This window comes from Callithrix jacchus, chromosome 9, assembly GCF_049354715.1.
Source record: "Callithrix jacchus isolate 240 chromosome 9, calJac240_pri, whole genome shotgun sequence".
Classification (NCBI taxonomy): domain Eukaryota; kingdom Metazoa; phylum Chordata; class Mammalia; order Primates; family Cebidae; genus Callithrix; species Callithrix jacchus.
The window spans coordinates 8,775,488-8,794,597 of NC_133510.1; the positions used below are offsets into that span (position 1 = coordinate 8,775,488).

Here is a 19,110-nt window from a genome sequence, read left to right on the forward strand (position 1 = left end):
TCTGCTTGGTGTAATCTGCTGTTGGAACCTTCCATTATATTTTTTATTTCATTCATTAAAGTCTTCAGCACCAAGAGTTTTTTTTTTCCTTTAATGATATCTCTGTTGAATTTTTTATTCATATTACAAATTGCTTTTCTGATTTTATTGAATCACCTATCTATATTCTCTTGAATCTCACTGATTTTCCTTAAGATTATATTTTTAAATCCCTTTTTATGGAAAATGGCCATTTCTTTAAGGTCAGTTTTTGGAGAGCTGTGTTTTTTGGTGGTGTCATGTTTTCTTGCTTTTTCATATTTCCTGTGTCCCTGCCTTGATATTTGGGAATCTGATAGAATGGATGTCGCTTCCAGTTTTATGGGGTTGTTATCATAGGGAAAGATTTTCACCTGCAAATGTGTCCTAAGGTGTCAGTTGTGTAGGATGCATTGGCTTTGGTTCCAGGTGGATGCAATAGTGTAGTCACAATGCAGTTTTTTCCACTGTAATCAATGTTAGCAATGGCCATGGATGCCTCACTGGCATCCTAGCCGGCAGGAGTTAGTATGGATGCTCTGTCAAGTCACATGCATGGCCTTTCTGCTGGTGACAGGGGTACCAGGTTGTTTCATGTACCACAGGTGCACAAGGCTTACTTCAATAGGAGTAGACACAGTCTATCCTCTGGGGGCAGGAGTGCCAGACTGTTACGCACACCACAGGTGAATAGGGATTGCTCCTTCAGGGTAAGGTGTGGCCTTCCTGCTGGTAGGATCGTCTGTTCCTGTGGGTCAGGACACCACATGGGCTTAGGCATCAAGGTTACGGCTGTTGCCCTGGTCCTATACCCTAAGTAATTGAGGTTGAGATGCTGCAGCCACCGGGATGGAATGCCTCCTGGGCGGCTTATTACTGGTGATTAGGGGACTGTAGCTGCTGACTGGGGAGTGGTGTGCTACTGCTTACAAGCAGAGTATTTGCAGCAGAGCCTCAGGATGGGGAGAAACACATGGTGATTGCCGGCCCTCCAGAGCGCAATGCAGTGTAGTAGGGGCTTCCATCTCAAGATGGTGCTGTACATCTACAGCTTAGATCACAGAGGAGGAGGAGGCACAATGTGGGATCTTTTTTTTTTTTTTTTTTTTTTTGAGACGGAGTTTCGCTCTCATTACTCAGACTGGAGTGCAATGGCGCGATCTCGGCCATTCTCCTGCCTCAGCCTCCTGAGTAGCTGGGATTACAGGCACGCACCACCATGCCCAGTTAATTTCTTGTATTTTTAGTAGAGACGGGGTTTCACTGTGTTGACCAGGGTGGTCTCGATCTCTTGGCCTCGTGATCCGCCCGCCTCGGCCTCCCAAAATGCTGGGATTACAGGCTCGAGCCACCGCGCCCGACCCGGGATCATTTTTTGAAGTAATACAGCCATGTGAATGCCAGGCAGCTCCCTAGAATGGGTTCATGGCTTGTGGAAACTGCAGAATTCTCAAGCAGCAGAGACTGTAGGCGTTTGCATCTTTAATGGAGATTGCTGGGACTTCTCCTTTTCCCCACAGGGAGAGCACCTCCTGGTTTCAGACTGATCCTGACTGGGAAGACCGAGTAGCAAAGGCAGAATGTTTCATTCTCTTTCTTATGCAGCCATCCCAAGTCTCCGTGCTCCACTGGGTCTCTGCCACTGCCTTATTGGACTTTAGTGCTCTCCTTTGGATACTCTAGTCAAAATATAGTTCTTTATTCATCATTTTTGGTTTTTGATTTTTTTTCTTTTGGTAGGGAAATGAGTGTTAGGCACCTCCAGTCAAACATCTTGCTGAAGTCACTTGGTGTTTTGCTTTTTTTTTTCTAACAGGCAGTTACCTTGCTTGTACTGAAACTTCAACATATGTCACCTGCACAGCGTGCAGCGCCCACTGTCCTTGCTCAGTGTTGCTTACTTCCAGCTGCCGCTCGAACCTGATCTTCTGGAGGTGGCTCCTGCCTCTGTGTAATTTAGCAGTCAGTGAAAGGTTTCGGCAGGTCATTTTCATATTATAGAGATAACTCTCTTTGTGACTTCCTTGCTTCTGAGGTTTCTCCTACATTTCCATTTGCCTTTCCAGCTCTTAGTTTTGTCCTCCAACAGCTTGAGAAATTTGAGCTGCATATGAGTTGGGAACCCTGGCAGTGTAGGCTGCAGCAAACTCACGTATCTCAATTCTAGAACAATTCTGTCTTACAAGGGAAAACCCTTCTCACTTCTTTCTGTTTTTACCCTGGGATCCCTGGCATTTCCCACATTCATGCACAGTTAGTGGTCAGTCAGGGACTGGACAGAGTTCATATTCAGATTTTGGATCTCTGCTCTTCTGTCGTTTTCTTGCTAAAGCTGCCATGACAAAGACTGGGTGGCTTAAACAACAGAAATTAATTATTCTCACAGTTCTAGAGGCTGGGAGTCCAAGATCAAGATATTGGACTTACAGATGGCCACCCTCACACTGTGTCCTCACATGGCCTTTTCTGTGTGTGCATATACCTGGCATCACGTCCTCATCCTTTTTTTTGTTGTTGTTGTTGTTATTGTTTTATGAGATGGAGTCTTGCTCTGTCACCCATGCTGGAGTGCAGTGGCACGATCTCAGCTTACCACAACCTCCACCTCCTAGGTTTAAGTGATTCCCCTGCCTCAGCCTCCCAAGTAGCTAGGACTACAGGCATGTGCCACCATGCCCAGCTTATATTTTGTATTTTTAGTAGAGTCTGGGTTTCACCGTGATAGCCAGGATGATGTCAATCTCCAGACCTCCTGATCCACCCACCTCAGCCTCCCAAAGTACTGGGATTACAGGCGTAAGCCACTGTGCCCTGCCTACTTCCTCTTCTTATAAGGACACCTGTCATATTGGATTAGAGTTTGCCCATATGACCTCAGTTGACCTTAAATACCTTTTATATGCTCTATCTCCAAGTATAGTCATATTTCAGGTACTGGGGGGTAAGACTTCAATACATGAATTTTGAGAATTCATGTATTGAAGAATTCAGTCCATATCAGGGGTTTAGGAATACACTCAAGCAAGGAGGCCTCATACTCCTTTTTTTTTTTTTTGAGATGGAGTTTCACTCTTGTTACCCAGGCTGGAGTGCAATGGCGCGATCTCGGCTCACCGCAACCTCCGCCTCCTGGGTTCAGACAATTCTCCTGCCTCAGCCTCCTGAGTATCTGGGATTACAGGCACGTGCCACCATGCCCAGCTAATTTTCAGTATTTTTAGTAGAGACGGGGTTTCACCATGTTGACCAGGATGGTCTCGATCTGTTGACCTTGTGATCCACCCGCCTCGGCCTCCCAAAGTGCTGGGATTGCAGGTGTGAGCCACCGCGCCCGGCCACTCATACTCCTTCTTAATGCTCCGCTGACACTCAGTTTCTCCCTGCCTTTAGTCATTCTTAGTATCTTCAAATCATTGCTTTAAATAATTTTATACAGTTTTATAACTATTATTTGTGGGGAAATCATTGAATTTTATCATGTTGCCATTGTTGGTATACTCATTCTTAATATGAGAATTTTTTTTGCCAAGTAATACATAATACCCTAGTGCTTTTCATATGAACAAAGAGGAGCACAAGAGCTCCTTTCAGAAGGATTTACTAACCTTCAGGCCAAGTAAGTTATCTCTTGAGTGTCCTAGGTACCCTGTGCGTAATTTCCTCAGAGTCCACATTCTGTATTCATGTCTGTGTCCCAGGGCCAGCACAGAGGCTTGCGTATTATAATCATTGAATAAATATTGATGGAAGGAAGGAGAAACGAAGGAAGGAAGAAAGGGTTAGAGGAAAAACAGAAAGGAAGGAGACAGATTATGTCCACTTTAATGTGGACACGGTAGGAACTGGAGGAAAGAAAGTGGGGCAATAAAACAAGGAGAAGGTGAGGGCTGCCTAAGAGATTACAGTTTCTTTTTTTTTTTTTTTTTGAGACAGAGTGTTGCTCTTGTTACCCAGGCTGGAGTGCAATGGCGCGATCTCGGCTCACCACAACCTCCGCCTCCTGGGTTCAGGCAATTCTCCTGCCTCAGCCTCCTGAGTAGCTGGGATTAAAGGCACGCGCCACCATGCCCAGCTAAGTTTTGTATTTTTTTTTTTTAGTAGAGATGCAGTTTCACCATGTTGACCAGGATGGTCTCCATCTCTTGACCTCGTGATCCACCCGCCTTGGCCTCCCAAAGTGCTGGGATTATAGGCGTGAGCCACCGCGCCCGGCCCGAGATCACGGTTTCTATTGCGATTTCATTGCTTTCTATTCATCGTGCCCTCCCCTTCATACCCTGGATTTGAGAACAGGAGTCCAAGATGTTGGGGTATTGTTAACAAGGGACTTTAGATGCAAACCTACGTATTCAGCACAGGATTCCTTTCTTGAAGCTAATCTTTTGTAGGATGATAAACAACATTAATGGGACATGACTAGGTTTTTGGGAATTAGGCAGAATTTAAGTTTTAAATAAATTACTATAAACTTGTTTATGTTCAATCTGTTATTAAATAGAAAGGAAAATAAAACCCTGAATATGTGTTTAGCGCCTACCATGCACCTGGCTCTGTCCCTGACACTATGCTAAACATTTTATTTTTTTTGTTTTCGGAGTTTTGTCTTTTGAGACAGGGTCTCACTCAGTCTCCCAAGATGCAGTACAGTGGTGTGATCTTAGCTCACTACAACCTCTGCCTCCCAGATTGAAGGCATTCTTGTGTCTCAGCCTACCTGAGTAGCTGCAACTACAGGTGTATACCACCACACCCGACTAATTCTTGTATTTTTAGTAGAGACGGGGTTTCACCATGTTGGCCAGGCTGATTTTGAACTCCTAACCTCAGGTGATTCACCTGCCTCGGCCTCCCAAAGTACTGGGATTACAGGTGTGGGTCACCGTGCCTGGCCTCAAAGGACTTTTAATTGAGGATCCCAGTAATGATGATCCCCATAAGGCTGAGGCTTCACGCTTAATGATGCTTTCTGGGTTGCACTTAGTGTGTTTCCCTAAGCATGTGTGTGTTCCTCTAAGCATGTGTGTGTTCCTCTAAGCATGTGTGTGTTTCCCTAAGCATGTGTGTGTTTCCCTAAGCATGTGTGTGTTCCTCTAAGCATGTGTGTGTTTCCCTAAGCATGTGTGTGTTCCTCTAAGCATATGTGTGTTCCTCTAAGCATGTGTGTGTTTCCCTAAGCATGTGTGTTCCTCTAAGCCTGTGTGTGTTCCTCTAAGCATGTGTGTGTTTCCCTAAGCATGTGTGTTTCTCTAAGCATGTGTGTGTTCCTCTAAGCATGTGTGTGTTTCCCTAAGCATGTGTGTGTTCCTCTAAGCATGTGTGTGTTCCTCTAAGCATGTGTGTGTTCCTCTAAGCATATATGTGCTCCTCTAAGCATGTGTGTGTTCCTCTAATCATGTGTGTGTGTGTTTCCCTAAGCATGTGTGTGTTTCCCTAAGCATGTGTGTGCTCCTCTAAGCATGTGTGTGTTCCTCTAAGCATGTGTGTGTTTCCCTAAGCATGTGTGTGTTCCTCTAAACGTGTGTGTTCCTCTAAGCATGTGTGTGTTCCTACTTTGTATTATGTACAGGTACGCTATCACCTCCCCCATACATGTAAATGTACCTCTTAAACTTAGATGCTCCCCAGATTTTCCTGTGGAGCTTGCTAAAACTTGGAGTCCTAAGTGTCATCCATAGAAGTTCGTATTTCATTGATCTGGGCTGGGGTATTTGCAACCAGCACCCTAGGCCATTCTAGCATACTGAATCTGTGGTCCATCCTTGGAGACCATGGGAGCCCTTGCACTGTAAGCAGCAGAATCTTTGCTTAGCCTGTTTTGTTTTGTTTTGTTGTTTTGAGACAGAGTCTCACCCTATCACCCAGGCTGGAGTGCCGTGGCACGATCTTGGCTTGCTTCAACCTCTGCCTCCCAGGTTCAAGCGATTCTCCAGGCTTAGCCTCCCCGGGAGCTGGAATTACAGGCATGTGCCACCACTCCCAGCTAATTTTTGTAGCTTCCTCCCTTCTACCTTTCCAGAAATTCCACCTTATTTTTCATACTTTCCTTGATTAACTGGTCATAAGATGATTTCCCTCAACTCCACCCTGTCTCGAGAAGCAATTCCCCGTGAGTCAGTCTTCATAATTGTTTCTAGTGTGTTTATTCCATGGTGTGTGTTGAGTAACTGTTGTTGGCATAGTGGTGACTGTTTACTTCTGTGATTCATTCTTTTCAAGTCTTGAAATATGATTTATTAACTGAGTTTCTTTTTATGTCTTAATTAAATTCAGTGAGAAATTTACCATGAAATATTATTCTTAGGCTGGCATTCATAAAACACTGGAGTGTTTCATTTTCTCCTGACCTCAAATAATCTGCCTTCCAAAGCTGCTAATGACAGATGAAAGCAAAATTATCATTTTAGTTGAGTGTGATGGCTCACACCTGTAATCCCAGTACTTTGGGAGGCCAAGGCAAGAGGATCCCTCGAACTCAAGAGTTCAAGACCAGCCTGGGCAACACAGGGAGACCCTGTCTCAAAAAAAAAAAAAAAGTTTAAAAAGATTATAATTGTATATAATCAAAGAAATTTGTTTCTTTTAAAAGTCAATGTGTCAGAACTTTGTCCCATCTTTGAGTCCTTTCTTTATTATCTTAAACTCTAAAATACAGAATTAGCCTCCTCAACTATAGTTTTTGCAGGCTAGTTCATTTTCTTTGCTCTGAAACTCTAGATAGCCTATATATTTCCATCTTCCTGTCTCGTTCATAAAGAATCCTGCCTTCAAATGAAAGACTACTCCTTAAACATTAGTACTTGTGTTATTCAATCACCTACACATATCAAAGAACGTCTGCCCTCTTGTGTCCAGAAAGACTGCTACAGTAAGGAGTGAATGAGCAGACTTACCATTCCGGAAATACAGCATTCTACTACCCTAGGGATTTTCTACCAGGGAGCTTTCTCAAGGCTGCCATGTATGGCTGTACAGTTTGAGCAGTGGAAAATGACCCCGGCCCGAGATGAATGAAGCCATTTTACACTCTGTCAAGCCATATATCTTTGCCAGGCCATGTCTTTCTAGAGAGGTGACCCATTAAAATTTCATCCAAGGGCACTTTAAGCCTTGTACCACTTGGAGTGTACAGTTTTCTCTAATTTACACAAACCTCTCTGTAGCTTAATGGTAGCTTTAGAGGCTCATTAAGAGTTAGTTGGACCAAAAAAAAAAAAAAGAAAAGAAAAAAGAAAATAATAATAATAACAGAGTTCGTTGGACAGTTCTCTCATCGTGTAACATTCCTACTCTTAAAATGAGATTGTTAGAACTGAATGACATCACTTAGTCCCAGGCTATCAGAAGAAGGATCTTAGCAACAGAGAGGCAAAATGAGAATTATCAAATTCATTAGAGGCAAGCAGGCAACTAAAATGCAGGCCCCCTGACTCCCAATAGTGCTCTTGCCTTTGGCTTCAGGTGGCCCCCTTCTTTGACCCCACCTTACTTACTCCATACCAGCTTAGAACAGATGGGTAATAACATGCGTAAGGCTGGTGGGGCGATTTTACGTGGTATGTGGACAAATATTTTTTGCATATTAGAACTGCATTTATTTTAATGTATTTCTTTGGGGGAAAAAAACAAAAACATTAAATCCATAGTTTCTTAGGTATTATGGTATGTGACAAGGCTAGGTGTTTTAAGTTTGAAATGTGAGTTAATTTGAAGAAAGATATGAAATAGTGCATATGTTAAACAGCTTGATTTAGCCGTTGACAATGTATCTATATATCAGAATATCATTTTGTATAACATAAATGTATTTAATTCCTGTTAAAAAAATAAAAATTAATAATAGTTTAGATAGTACTAGGTATGGCAAAAATGATACAAGTGGTAAAAAAATGGTAGAAATTTAAAATTGTCTCAGTCTGTTCTGACTACTATGAGAAAACACCTCACACTAGGTAATTTATAAACTGTAGAAATTTTATTGCTCACAGTTGTGGAGGCTGAGAAGTCTCATTAGACCCAGGTATCTAATGAGGCCTGTTTCTCATACGTGGTGCCTTCTCTCTGTGACCTCACGTAGTGGAAGGGGGCTACCTAGCTGCTTCAGGACTATTCTATAAGGGTTCAGCAGATAAACCAAAGGAACTTTTTTTTTTTGAGGCGGAGTTTCGCTCTTGTTACCCAGGCTGGAGTGCAATGGCGCAATCTCGGCTCACCGCAACCTCCGCCTCCTGGGCTCAGGCAATTCTCCTTCCTCAGCCTCCTGAGCAGCTGGAATTACAGGCTCGTGCCACCATGCCCAGCTAATTTTTTGTATTTTTAGTAGAGACGGGGTTTCACCATGTTGGCCAGGATGGTCTCGATCTCTTGACCTCGTGATCCGCCTGCCTCGGCCTCCCAAAGTGCTGAGGTTATGGGCATGAGCCACCGGTCCTGGTGAACCAATGGAATTTATCACACTGGCCTCTTATAACTCCACCATTGGGGTCCTTTCCTTTTTTTTTTTTTTTTTTGAGATGGAGTTTCGCTCTTTTTACCCAGGCTGGAGTGCAATGGCACGATCTCGGCTCACCGCAACCTCCGCCTCCTGGGTTCAGGCAATTCTCCTGCCTCAGCCTCCTTTCTTTTCTGACACTTCTTCAGCACTGACAGTTGGTCCATTACTGTCCCTGATGACAATATATCCTCTTTTATTACAGCTGTGCCTGGTGTTCCCTCCTTTCCATACTCGTCCCGGTGTAAACCATAAAATAGGCCTTCAGAAAAGACTGACTTCACTGATCTGTGTTACCTGCAACATTCATAAAAAAAGCATTGACCAAGAGTGTCAGTGCCTTAGTTTCAAAACCACGTTTACTTTTCTAAATGTGGATGTTTTTCCATTCATAAAAATTACATAGACTTAGCCGGGCGTGGTGGTTCACACCTGTAATCTCAGCTCTTTAGGAGGCTAAGGTGGGTGAATCACTTGAGGTCAGGACTTTGAGAGCAGCCTGGACAACATGGTGAAACCCCATCTCTACCAAAAATACAAAAATCTGCCAGGCCTGGTGGTCCACACCTGTCAACCCCGCTACTCAGGAGGCTGAGGCACAAGAATCACTTGAACCCAGGAGGCGAGGTTGCAGTGAGCTGAGATCACGCCACTGCACTACTGCCTGGGTGACAGAGCCAGACTGTGTCTCAAAAAAAAGAAAAGAAAAAGTAGACTTACACAAAATTTGAAAAAAATACAGAGAGTAAAAGAGAAGAAAAAAAGGCATTCCTATTTCTGCTAACAAGCCGTGCTAATCCCCTCCCTCATTAAAAGTTCTGCAAAATCCTAGCAAGTCAGGATTGATATCTGTTTATCATTCCGGAAACTCGCAATGTTCTGGATTTAACATATTTTTATTTCAAATCATAAAATAAATTTTCAATGGAAAATCCAGGGGTGGACATCTATTGGCACCTCTGTAAGCAGCAGCTGGACGACCAGCACAGAGGTGACCCAAAGTTGGGGGAGGCTACTGCGGATCAAGGGTGGTAAAAACTGATATGCTTTGCAAAATGCATTGTGTCTGTAAAGCTCTTCGCTAATAATGATGCTTCAGTATTCCATGTATATGTATGCTGATGTATTCGTCTTTCCTACAGGGTTTTTGGTGTCTCTGGATGACTTTTACATTCTTAGCAGTGGATTGGTAATGCTGCAGACCACGAACAGTGTGTATAATAAAACCCTGCTAGAGCAGGTGATACCTGAGACTCTCATGGCCTGGCAAAGAGTCCGTGTGGCTAATATGATGGCAGACAGTGGCAAGAAGTGGGCAGACATCTTTTCAAAATACAACTCTGGTAAGTGACCCTGCAGAATACAGGCAGAGACCTATGTTTTGATTTAGGCTTGTTAACCCGTAAAGTCATACCTCTGTCCCGTGTTCATGTCTCCTGATATTTCAGGCACCTATAACAATCAGTACATGGTCCTGGACCTGAAGAAGGTAAAGCTGAACCGCAGCCTCGACAAGGGCACTCTGTACATTGTGGAGCAAATTCCTACATATGTAGAATATTCTGAACAAACTGACGTTCTGCGGAAAGGTACTTGCTTCATGCCGTGGATCTGAGACGTGTGTGTGCGTGTGTGGTAGGGGAATGCACAATGTGTGAATGTGTGATGGGGAGGCTATGGTGGGGAGACAGGATGCGGATGGCACCACGAGTCACACTGGCGGAGAATGACCAGCTTTAGCACAACTTGCAAACCTACTTCCCCAACTCCTACAGGACGATGTGCAGATTGGGACACAAATCAGGCATCCATGACCCCGTGATTTCTCATGGTTCTGATATTACCTTTTCTCCTGTGTTCCTGGTTAAAGCTTTACGTTCACTTCAGCAAATATTTATGGAGTGCTCCTGTGGCCCAGGGACTAGAAAAGCAAGGATGCAGAATCCCTGACCTCGAAGGACTCAGGAGTCTAATAGGGAAGTAAAGCACTCAAAGCAGCTGCTGGAACACAGGATGGGAAGAGCTGTCATCAGGTCTGGTGTACCCAGCCCCGTGGCAAACCTAAAGAGAACGTGGCTGTCAGTGGGTGAAGTCAGAGAAGGCACTTCCGGAGGGCAAGGAGTCCAGGCATTTGAAACCAGGAGGCTCACTGCTTTGATTCAAATCTCAGGCAAATTACTGAATCTCTCCAAGCCTCACTTTCCTCATCTATAAAACAGAATCATGACGTCGGTCCACAACCACGTATTTGTAATTTTTAAATTCCAAAACTCTAAAACCACAAATTGTTATTTCATTTCCTGTGTTTCGTTTTGGTTTGGTAGCCTAGCTCACCTGGTAGCTCAGGAACACCTGATCTGAACTCATTTGGCTGCAGATACTGCCAGAAAGAAATGTTAAGTGGTTTTTAATTTGCATTGTTTTTACATGGAGTGTCACTCTGTCGCCCAGTTTTGAGTGCAGTGGTGCGATCTCAGCTCACTGTAACCTCCGCCTCCCAGGTTCAAGCGATTCTCCTGTCTCAGCCTCCTGAGTAGCTGGGACTACAGGCACTTGCCACCACGCCCGGCTGATTGTGTGTGTGTTTTTAGTAGAGACGGAGTTTATCATGTTGGCCAGGTTGGTCTTGAACTCCTGACCTCAGGTGATCCATCTATACCTCGGCCTTCTGAAGTGTTGTGTACAGCCTGTTTTTTAAAAATTGTCTTTATTTCCTCTTAGAACATGCATACATTAGGCTACAGAAATATCATTTTTGATTATGATGTGTTTCCCAAAGAGACTGTAACGTCATATAATCCATGCACTCCATTGCTGTTCTAAAATCTGAAAAACTCTAAATTCTGAGACTCATCTGGCTCCCAAGAAGGATGTAGAAGTGTGGACCTCTACAATTTCAGAGGATGGTCATGAGAATTAATAGATATAAGTAGCTAGATTGAGAGAAAATGTTAGCCTTAAAAATCCTACCGGACAGTTCGGCCTTTGTGTTTTAGAAGTTGGGAGTTCCTGACAAGGGAGAGCAGACTGTGTGGGAAGAAAGGAGACTCGGTAGGAGCCATTGCAGTAGATCAGGGGGCAGATGAATAGACACAGCATCGAGATCAAGTGTGGACCCTGGGGGTTAGGACCTGGTCCTTGGTTTTCCAGGTCCCCAAATGGATTTTGTAATGACACCTAGAGTGAGCCTAGTCAGTGAAGACTGATTCACACCAGCCAAATCCACTAAGACTTATGCATAAAACAATTTTTTAAAGTGGGAGTTTTCATTGCCAGGCAGTTCATATGCTACCAAGCAGTGGACCTACCTTCTTTGCTTGTTAGGAAAATCCATCCAAGGAGTCAGATTATTAGGTTGTTACTTGGTTAGCATATAGCAATTCAAAACAGAGAACTCGGCTGATCCCTCCAGTTCCGAAGAGCCTGAAAACAACAGCATGCGCCAAGAGAGAAATGCTTGCTAAAGCAGATTTTCTTCTTTGGACAGTTGCTGGTAACAGAATGGTAGACTTGGTTCCCTGCAGTCCCATAGCTAGACCCCTTGAAACTCCAGTGATCCGTCTGTATGTTTCTTTCTTTTGCCAGAGGAAAGAAGAACAGAGTTCAATTCAGAGGACCTGCTGCCTTCTAGACACTCTGCTGGGCCTGTTACTTATGTTCTCTTGTTTGACCTTTGTAATATACTACCACATAAGTGTTATTGTTGCCATTTTACTGTGAGTAGAGAAAAGCTCAGAAAGACACATGTGTTTTGCCCACATTAAAAGTGGGGGGCACATCTCGTAGCATTTGGAAGCAACTGTGGGATGGTAGCAGAAGTCCTGGATGTTTTAGTTAGAAGGTCTGTGTTTAGTCAAGTTTTGTGAGCCAAGGAAGACATCTGACCTCTCTGAAACTCTGTTTCTTCTTTAAAAAAAAAGGGATGGTAATACTTATACATCATCAGGTTGTTGTGACATTAAACAAGTTGCTCTATTTTATTTATTTATTTTGAGACAGGGTCTCGCTTTATCACCCAGGCTACAGTGTAGCTATGTGATCTTGGCTCACTGCAACCTCTGCGTCTCGGGTTCAAACTGTTCTCGGGCATCAGCTTCCTGAGTAGCTTGGGCCAGAGGCATGCACCCCAGTGCCTATTTTTAAAAATATTTTTAGTAGAGGCAGGGTCTTACCATATTGCCCAGCCTGGTCTCGAACTTCAGAGCTCAAGCAATCCGCCTGCTCGGCCTCCCAAAGTGCTGGGATTACAGGTGTGAGCCACTGCAGCAGGCCAAGTTGCTCCATTTTAAGTGCTGTTATAAATCACGAAGTTTTACGACATGTGAAGTATAAAGCAGACATTTTCTTCATTCATTTCAGCTGTTTTCACCAAGATAAATATACTAATCATCTAATGTTTACCAAGTATTAGATACTATTGTAAACACTCCATCTGAATGCATTTAATGCTCAGGCTTATAAAGATGCTTAATGCTGAGTTCTTAATGACGATGAGAAACTGAGGCACAGAGCGGTTAAGCAGTTTGTCCAAGGTCACATAAGTAATAAGGGCAGAACCAGGCTTCAAATCCAGGCAATCGAATTCCTGAGTCTATGTGGCTTGGATATGTTTTAGCAGCAAATCTGTTTTTCTTCCATAATTTCAATGTTATCCATGTCTCAGTTCTTCCAATGCTGGCTCTGTCTCAGGATTAGCAAGGCTGAACGTCTTATCATTTGCTTTTTGTCTCAATGACCTCACCCCCAAAGAGGAGGTCCTGCACAACAATACACAGGAGAAAGGCAGACAAGGCCAAGAGAGGAATGTAGAGGTGGAGAGAACCCTGAATGGTGGAGACATTCCAAAGGAGAAAGGCAGACAAGGCCAAGAGAGGAATGTAGAGGTGGAGAGAACCCTGAATGGTGGAGACATTCCAAAGGAGAAAGGCAGACAAGGCCAAGAGAGGAATGTAGAGGTGGAGAGAACCCTGAATGGTGGAGACATTCCAAAGGAGAAAGGCGGACAAGGGCCAAGAGAGGAATGTAGAGGTGGAGAGAACCCTGAATGGTGGAGACATTCCAAAGGAGAAAGGCGGACAAGGGCCAAGAGAGGAATGTAGAGGTGGAGAGAACCCTGAATGGTGGAGACATTCCTTGACTGTTCTGTAGGCCATAACCCAGGCCAGCGTAATCTAGGATGTCTGCAATTCTGCTTTTACTAGAGAGGGCTGTGTCACATGTGTGGTGCTCAGTGACTCCTGGTCTGTGTGGCCTTCACACACTGCGAAGCTTTGAATGAAGCCGAGCCCTTATAAATGTTTAGAGTCAAAGGAATTAAAAGCCTAATGGGACCTAAAAGACCATCCCCAATCCCCTCACATTAACTTCTCTCCCTCCCCATCGCCATCTTTCAAAAAAAGAAACAGAAACAAAATAAGACAAATGAGGTTACCTGCCTAAGACGGAGGTTTTAAGCCCCGAGCCTAGAACTCAGGCTTTCTGTTCCCGGCCGTATTCTTCCACTTCCTCATGGTCAGCATCTGACGCCTTCCTTTTCAGGGCCTCACTGAGAACCACCATTTCTTGGCATTTCAGTAACTAAATCCACTTAGATGAGCTCCCCAGACCACTTTGCAGTATATTTTATTTTGCTCTATGGAGAATATGTTTATTTTCTGGCTTAAAGATTAAGAATTTGGGTGAAAACTAGAGAATTCTGATGCCTTTCTTCCCCTAATGAGATAATCTTGAGGTATACTGATTTAGGCAATTTATAAGGCTGTTTGGCAGCCAGGGTTCACATTCAGAGCTTTCTTTTTTATACATTATTTTGTAATTAAACACCTGTACCCACTTCCAAAATAAATGATTGTGGATAACATTTATTTTGCTCCCTATCTCTTCTTTTCTGTCTCCTTCCCTGTCAATCCCCTCCCTTATGTCCCTTTCATTCCAAATCAGGATATTGGCCCTCCTACAATATTCCTTTCCATGAAAAAATCTACAACTGGAGTGGGTATCCACTGTTAGTTCAGAAGCTGGGCTTGGACTACTCTTATGACTTAGCTCCACGAGCCAAAATCTTCCGGCGTGACCAAGGGAATGTGACTGATACGGCCTCCATGAAATACATCATGCGATACAACAGTACGTAGCCTATTTCTCAAGAATCATTCTTCAAACCTTCTTTTCTTCCCCATGGGTAAAGAATCCATGTAAGTTTATCATCTCTGTGCTGGAAGGAATGACAAGAAGTTATTTAAATACTTAACTAACGGTATACATTTTATACTCAACAAATAACTTTGGCCTCCTTTATAAAATGAAAGAGAAGAGTGTATACATTTTTAATTGAAAAAAATCATCTGTAAAACACAGAAGAAAGAATTCATACAGGGTTCGTTATGTAGTTATCTTGTCTCTCCCACCCGTTTTTCACTGTGTAAGGTTCTTAGGGCAGGCCAAGGACTTACTCCTTCCTCACAAACCAAGGGCGATGTCTGTGGAAGCAGGCTGGGCTGAGGCGGCCTGTGGGGGTACCCTCTCTGATTGGGGGGTACCTCTCTGATTAGGGGGGTACCCTCTCTGATTGGGGGGTACCCTCTCTGATTGGGGGTACCTCTCTGATTGGAGGGGTACCCTCTCTGATTGGGGGTACCTCTCTGATTGGGGGGTACCCTCTCTGATTGGGGGTACCTCTCTGATTGGGGGTACCCTCTCTGATTGGGGGTACCTCTCTGATTGGGGGGTACCCTCTCTGATTGGGGGTACCTCTCTGATTGGAGGGGTACCCTCTCTGATTGGGGGTACCTCTCTGATTGGGGGGGTACCCTCTCTGATTGGGGGGTACCCTCTCTGATTATCTAGGCTTTAACAGGCCCCGAAACCTTCCTGTGGAGAATTGTGTCTCCGAATCGCCAATACTCAGTCTCTTCTTCATCTCTCTCTGTTTTCTAGATTATAAGAACGATCCTTACAGTAAAGGTGACCCCTGTAATACCATCTGCTGCCGTGAGGACCTGACCTCACCTAACCCAAACCCCGGAGGTTGTTACGACACGAAGGTAACACGCTATTATTGGCTTTTGCATTTAATTCCCACCAGCATACAGGCCTCTCCAAAGGCAAAGGTGCGCAGGTGTTTACGGCAGGAAGCACAATAATGTGGCTAACCATAAACTCAACCCAGGAATCAGCTTTTTCAGAGATTCTGGTGGGAGGTCCCATTATCTAACTCCAAGTCCCTGCTCTGCCACTTGGTAGTAAATCACATAATTCTGTCATGCTTCTGTTTCCTCATCTGTGAAACAGATACAACAGTACTTACCTCATAAGGTGTTGTGAAAAATAAACCTTTAATCTCTGTAAAATGTTTCCAGTACTTAGTGAGTTACTTGTAAATGCATACAGTCATAATGATGATATTACTGTCAAGTTTTACCAGACAGGCCCAACGTCCAAAGAACATATTCAGGCAGCTAAACATGAATCGAATTTAGCCAAAGGAGCAAGTTTGGATTGGATGCCTGACGCACAGAGGTTTTTCACGATGTTAGAGTTGATAAGTGCTGTAATATATCTCAAAATATGAGTCATAAGTAGGTGTGCTATGGTGCGCTAAAGCCAGCTCACAGACATGCAAGAACCAACTGTTACTTAACATCATGTTGGTAGCTTGAAATCAGTCAAGTGGCCGGGCGTGGTGGCTCACGCCTGTAATCCCAGCACTTTGGGAGGCTGAGGCGGGTGGATCACGAGGTCAACAGATCGAGACCATCCTGGTCAACATGGTGAAACCTCGTCTCTACTAAAAATACAAAACTTAGCTGGGCACGTTGGCGCGTGCCTGTAATCCCAGCTACTCAGGAGGCTGAGGCAGGAGAATTGCCTGAACCCAGGAGGCAGAGGTTGCGGTGAGCCGAGATCGCGCCATTGCACTCCAGCCTGGGTAACAACAGTGAAACTCCATCTCAAAAAAAAAAAAAAAAAGAAGAAGAAGAAAGCAGTCAAGTGAAGTATTTACATTATGGAAATCAGCAAACACTACAAATCAGGAACTTTTTTCCTCAGAAAGATAGTTGTTAAAAATTGACCTGCCCACCACTGGATTTGGGATGTCTGAGGGTATGAGCCATTTGTTTGGTGGAATCATGCTACTGCATCCTTTTGCACTTAGCTTGGGTGTGTGTCTTTGCATCACCTGTCCTAAGTTCTCGAAGAAACCTGTCGAGTAAACTGTTTATTCTATCCTTGGTTCAAAAGATTATAGGAATGCTGACCCCAGTTACACATTATTCTCTATCAGCCTAATATCTAAACAGGAGATGCTTTAAAGTATTCTAAGTTCCGGCTCAACCTTCTTTTTAGGTGTGTGATGAAGGCAAAGCTTTAGCCTCAGTGACTCTCAATGTTATGTTAACATTTAAAAAAAAAGGTTGGATGTAGAGAAGCTGGCGCAGATGAAACCCCAGTGAATGCTTCTGCATTCCTTTTTAAAAATGGTATTTGCAAGCATTCAGCCAAGTGTGTGAAGTTTGTATCCATCACGGAATACACAAAGAAAATCACCTCTGCTGCCTCGCCTGGGAGAACTCGGGCCAAGCTTCCCTCTACCATGTCTCAGTCCTGGAGACAGAGACCAGCAGTTATTTTTATCAGAAAGTTTCTGTTGGAGGATATTCTTTAAAAATATAATTTATCGGCCGGGCGCAGTGGCTCATGCCTGTAGTCGCAACACTTTGGGAGGCCGAGGCAGGTGGATCACTAAGTCAAGAGATCGAGACCATCCTGGTCAACATGGTGAAACCCCGTCTCTACTAAAAATACAAAAAATTATCTGGGCACGGTGGTGCGTGCCTGTAATCCCAGCTACTCGGGAGGCTGAGGCAGGAGAATTGCCTGAACCCAGGAGGCGGTGGTTGCGGTGAGCGGAGATCGCTCACCACAATATAAATATATAAAATATTTATATGTATATAAATATATAATTTATATACATATTTATAAATATATATTTTATATATATTTATAACGATATTAAAAATATTTTTAAATATTTTTATAAATATATATATAAAATTTATCTCTGTAGAGTCATTTTGAATATGGGGAAAGAAATGGAGATTCTCTTTCCTCTCTAAGATTAAGACCCACCGCGAGTCAGTGGTTAACGTGTTTTTCAGAACCATGGCCCTCCATTTTTGACAGTGAGCTCCTTCTACTTTAAGACTCTGTTTAATAACTTTTTCTGCGGACTTCATGTATTCTAGGCTTTGCTTTAAGCATCGCTTGCATTAATCCTCTTGCCAATTCTATGAAGTAGGGTTATCAGCCCATTTTACAAAGGAGAACACTGATTCATAGAGGGATTAAGTGATTTTTAAGTTTTGGAGCTAGAATTCTGAGTATGAGTAATCTGACTTCAGATTTCACTTTTAGCTACATTATTCATTTCACACACTTCTAGTCAATTCACATTTAATGCCAAATGTATATAGAAGACTATATCATATAAAGGCGATGCAAAAGACAGCAAGAAAATTTTGTTTTAAAGGCGGCAGCCTGGCGCAGTGGCTCATGCCTGTAATCCCAGCACTTTGGGAAGCCGAGGCGGGTGGATCATCTGAGATCAGGAGTTCGAGTCCAGCTTGTCCAACATGGCAAAACCCCGTCTCTTCTAAAAATACAAAACTTAGTTCAGAGCGGTGGCCCGTGCATGTAATCCCAGCTACTCGGGAGGTGGAGGCAGGGGAATGTCTCGAACCCAGGAGGCAGAGGTTGCAGTGAGCCGAGATTGTGCCACTGCACTCCAGCCTGGATGACAAGAGCAAAACTCTGTCTCAAAATAAAATAAAATATAAAAAGCTAACATTGTGACTTTGGAAGTGGGGGGGGCGGGGCGGGAAAGGCCATGGATTTAATTCTTTGCCGAATGATTTTCTGAAATCTCCTCCTCTCTCTTACCAGGTGTCAGATATCTATCTAGCATCTCAGTATACATCCTATGCCATAAGTGGTCCCACAGTACAAGGTGGCCTCCCTGTTTTTCGCTGGAACCGTTTCAACAAAACTCTACATCAGGGCATGCCAGAGGTCTACAACTTTGATTTTATTACCACGAAACCAATTTTGAAATGACATAAAATGAAGGAGGGAGATGAGGAACTAGAAGGCTACAAATAAGATACCAAAGGCACTATTTTACCTATGTTTTTCCCATCAGAACTATGCAATAAAATATATTAAATTTGTCACTTTCATTTCCCACTGATTTTGTTTTTATAGCAAGCACTCACTGTCAGGTAGAGCACTGTAGAAGAAATTATATATAAATAATACTAAGCTTCTGCATACATGGTAATATACAAGAGGGTATGGCAGAAACTGCTCCTTCATTCAGCAGAATCCATATTCTCCCTTCATGCCTGCTCCCACAGACTACAACATCTCCCAGTGTCCCTCAGATAGTTGTGCCACATGACAGTTCTAGCCACTGGAACCCAAGATGGGAGCCACTTCCATGCCTGGCCTGAAGAATGCTCCTATACTGTCCCCTTTCCCTGGATGAATATGTCTAATGCCAAAACCCTAGGGGAAGCTGGAGCTTCGTTTTCAAGGGAACCTCT

At 43.7% G+C, this 19,110-nt stretch overlaps 1 protein-coding gene across 1 annotated transcript in view; it reads left to right on the forward strand.

The window, feature by feature from the left end:
• Positions 1 to 18,738, forward strand: part of PLBD1 (phospholipase B domain containing 1) — a 57,695-nt gene extending 38,957 nt beyond the window's left edge. The window contains exons 7-11 of the mRNA XM_002752117.6: positions 9,649 to 9,849; positions 9,955 to 10,095; positions 14,447 to 14,632; positions 15,443 to 15,549; positions 18,452 to 18,738. Of these exons, the coding sequence (XP_002752163.2) occupies positions 9,649 to 9,849; positions 9,955 to 10,095; positions 14,447 to 14,632; positions 15,443 to 15,549; positions 18,452 to 18,622 (806 nt within the window). The 3' untranslated portion in view covers positions 18,623 to 18,738. The remainder of the gene's footprint in view (positions 1 to 9,648; positions 9,850 to 9,954; positions 10,096 to 14,446; positions 14,633 to 15,442; positions 15,550 to 18,451) is intronic.
• Positions 18,739 to 19,110: the final 372 nt, after the last annotated feature.